The sequence below is a fragment of the Pteropus vampyrus genome, unplaced genomic scaffold (genome assembly GCF_000151845.1).
Source record: "Pteropus vampyrus isolate Shadow unplaced genomic scaffold, Pvam_2.0 Scaffold144, whole genome shotgun sequence".
Taxonomy (NCBI): Eukaryota; Metazoa; Chordata; class Mammalia; order Chiroptera; family Pteropodidae; genus Pteropus; species Pteropus vampyrus.
In genome coordinates, this window is record NW_011888925.1 from 88,720 (window position 1) to 92,512 (window position 3,793).

At 59.2% G+C, this 3,793-nt stretch overlaps 1 protein-coding gene across 1 annotated transcript in view; it reads left to right on the forward strand.

The window, feature by feature from the left end:
• The first annotated feature begins 2,715 nt into the window (after positions 1 to 2,715).
• The window catches only part of CD5 (CD5 molecule), a 23,008-nt gene continuing 21,930 nt past the window's right edge, over positions 2,716 to 3,793 (forward strand). Inside the window, exon 1 of the mRNA XM_011368589.2 lies at positions 2,716 to 2,826. Coding sequence (XP_011366891.1) covers positions 2,775 to 2,826 — 52 coding nt within the window. The 5' untranslated portion in view covers positions 2,716 to 2,774. The remainder of the gene's footprint in view (positions 2,827 to 3,793) is intronic.

A 3,793-nucleotide genomic window follows, 5' to 3' on the forward strand; every position in this document is an offset into this window, starting at 1 on the left:
GTCCTCCTGGATGGGTGCCCCTCTCCAGGCTGCCAAGTACAGGTTTTCAAGGATTCAAGTCACTGAGTCATTCGCCAAACACATATTTGCATAGCTCATGCCACCCATCTCAGAGCAGAGGCACCTCCTCCGGTCACCAGGCCATTCTGTCATCTTTGGGAACAATCCTTAGACTCATTCATTCATGCAGCAAAAACTGAGGTCCTACTAGGCACCAGTCACATTTCCAGTCCTCCTTCCTCTCCTCCCGCCTCCCCTCCCTCCCTCCCAGCCCTCAGCTCCTCCCCCTTCCCCACGCAAACCCTGCGGGCCCCTTTGCCTTGACAAAGAGGGCAAATCCTGGGGGCCCCCGGGGAGTCAAGGAGCCCAGAGGGGCTGAGGCAGCACTGGGCTGGCCGAATGAAGGACACACACACATCCCGTGGTTACCTGGTGTGGCCAGGGCAGCGAGCAGGTGCCTCTCCAGCAGAGGCCTGGGAGGTACTGACGCTGGGCCCTGGGGGCTGCAAACCCCCTCCCCCGCCCCCACCTTTGGCCTCCACCCCGTCCGGCGGCATGGAAAACCCAGCCCGGGCTCAGCCGACTTCCTCTTGTGTCATGGAAAGTGAGGGTGATGAGGACAGGAAACTGCCACAGGGATCTGGGGTCCGAGCCGGGGACAGTGGGCCTGGAGGCCAGGAGGGGGGAAAGGAGGGGTGACTCATGGGGGGGTGGCAGCGGCAGGGAGGGAGGGTCTCGAGGAGACAGAGGAGGGAGCCTAGGGGCAGTGTCTGGGAGGGGGGAGGCTTTGGGAGTAAGGGGACCCCTTCCACTGGGATAGGGGGAGGTACCAAGCCCTGGATGACTGGACGGGCCCTGAGTTGCTTTCTATTTTCCAAAAACAAACAAAAAGTAGAAACCATAATCTTGCCTATGCTGAAGACTGAGATCAAATAAAAAGCCAAGTTTTTTTTGTCTGTTTTCTTTGCTTTTGTTAAGTGGGGGTGGGGATAGTGGCAAGAGTTGTGAATTGAGAGAAACGTGGGTTCGAATCTTAGTTTTGCCAGGCCAAGCGGGGTTCTTTCTGAGCCTCAGTTTCCTCATCCGTGAAATGGAAAACTCCACCCACTTCCCGTGATGCTTGGGAAGGCAAAGACACCACACCTCTGTCTTACTCAGAGGCTCAATAAAATCCTTTCTCCCTTTCAAACTGCACTTTTGTAAACCGAGTGTGGTAAAGGGGCTATGATGGGCCACTTAATCCTCTCAGCTACTGTGACCAATAAAAGCTTTCTAAACACCCAGTTTCCAGGAGAACAATCACCAGGGGGGTCCTTGGAGTGAGAGCAGGGCAGGGATCATCCATTCATCTCTGTCCCTGGTGCTCGGCCAGGGGTGAAGATTTGCTGAATGAATGAATGAATGAGTGAATAAATGAACGAACGAACAAATGAATGCAAAGTCTGGTAATTCCAGAGTCAGGGGACAGGAAGGATGGCTGCGAGGGCAGGCGGCAGGGCCAGGAAGGGCTGGTGGCTGGGGCAGTGTTATCTCTGAGGAGGGCAGGAGGCATCAGAATCCTGCACGAGGTGGTGGGCGTGGCCCCCAATCACGCGGACTCTGGGGTCCTCCGTCCTGATCCCAGGCCTCGGTTCTTCCCTTTGGCGAAATGATTCAAGCATCTGAAACCCTCGGGCCTCCTGTAGCTGACACTGGGGAACGTTGAAAGCTGGGGAGTTAAGGGGGTGCTCTCCGGCAGCTGCTGAGACAATCTGATTGGTCTCGGGACAAAGAGCTGCACCCCCATCAGCCCTGAAAGACCTGGAGCTGCTGGGGGTGAGGGAGGGAGGGGAGGTGCCCCTGGCGGGCTGGCTCAGACACTTGCCCTCCAACCCTTCACGTTCAGCTGCCTCCTGTCCTCGTGCCTGCCTGGAATGGCCCAGATTATGAGAAGCCCTAAGAAGCCTGGGTCTGGCCTCAGTCTAACCCGTCCGGGGTGTGCTGCGCCCCAGGAGGCTGGAGTTCTCCTGTCTCAGGCCTCCCCCATTTACTTTGCAGGAATCCAGTGACCCTGCCCCTTCTCAACAGGCCAGAGGTGGATTCCAAGCAGTCTGGGAGCAACATCGGCATGGAGATCGCACATGCACACACACGCACACGCACGCGCACACGCACACGCACACGCACGCGCACACTCTGACAGAGGCCCAGCATTTGTGGAGGAGCCCTTGCCTGTGCTTGCTGGTTAAATATCACCTGTGGAGATTCACCTCAGACCCCCGCCCTGTCCCCAGAAGGGGAGGCGAAGAGTGTCATTGGGTTTTCGTCACTGGGCCTATAGCATGAACCAGAGCTGTGCCCCTTTCTTCCCGCCTCTCACCCCCACCCCCACCACCGGCACAGCTCGGCACCATCTGGGTGGGACCTCTGCCTCAGGAACTCGTCCCCAGGCCTCTCGATCTCTGCAGGCCTGCTCTCAGCGGGGTCCTGGCCCAGGATGGCATGGTCAGGACGCCACCCTAGTCCTGGGCACCTCGGGCAGGAAGCTGGCAGAAGCCAGGCCCGCCATTCGAACTGGGACAAGTGGTTTTACCAGGAGGAAGTTGACAGTTCAACTTCAAACACGAGTGACGCAGGCCCCACACTGCCTGCTCCCCGGTTCCACCCCTGCCTAAGCCTGCCTGCCCCGCCCCCTCCCCACCCCCCGCCTCCCCGAGAGAGGGAGACACAGGGCCAGACAGCCTCACCCACGGGTGCTGAGCTTGCCGAGGCTGAGACAGAAGGAGGCCGTGCCCATGGGGTCTCAGCAACCACTGCTGGCTGCCCTGTACCTGCTGGGGGTGCTGGGTGAGTACCCCTAAAAGGGCTCGGGGTGCAAGGAGGAAATGCCAGTTCTTCCCTTGGTCTGGCTCTGGGGCTTGTATGTCACCTCTCTGGAGCATCATGGAAGGTTGGGGCTACTAGGATCCCTGTCTGTGCTCCCAGCCCCAGCTCAGCTCTCAGCTCTGCTTGTCCCACCCCCAATGCCCCAACTCTGCTTCTCTCTTGCCCTGTTGGTGGCCTTACTGTACCATTTCAGATGAAATCCATGCTAAATCAGACTCTCAGCCTAGAAACCAAGTCGTCCAGCCCCCATGAGAAGAGGGCTTCCCTCTGCAGCATCCCCCCTGCCCCGTGATTGTCCAGCCTTTCCTTGGATGCCTCTGGGGACGGGAAAATCGCTGTCTCCTGGACAGTTCTGATGATGCTCTGGGCAGAGTGGCTGAGGCAGGGTGGGGACCGTCTCTGAGAACGCAGCTAAGCAGATGTCAAAGACAAGATGCACGCCTTAGTTCCTGATAGCCCGCCTGGCCGGCTGGGAGCACACCCTGGGTCTGCTCTCACTCCAGGCCCGTCCCCAGGGCCCCCCACGGAAACGGCCTGGAGCTTCCAGTTTGCTGGGGGACGTGGGGGAAGCTGGCAGTCCTTCATTCCCAAGGACTTGGGGCGCTAGCTCAGGAGCTGAGCCCTGCTGCTGGGGTGGTCACTGACACTGGCCCGTGGAGAGGTTCGTGGGTCCCCCGGGGGGAGGGCGAGGAGAGACGGCAGTGTGTACTTTGGCCTGAGCCCTGGGTCCCAAACCAGTCCAAGCGTGACCTCGGCTATGTCCTCGAGCCTCTCCAGGCCTCCATCTCCCCACTTACAAAATGCAGGGGGGTGACCTGGGTGAGAGCCGACCGCTTCTCAAGGGTTTGGAAGGTGAGGCAGGGGAGAGAGGATGGAAATGGGTGGGAACAGGAGGGAGCTCGCGGCTTCTCAGGTAGGACAGAAAGGT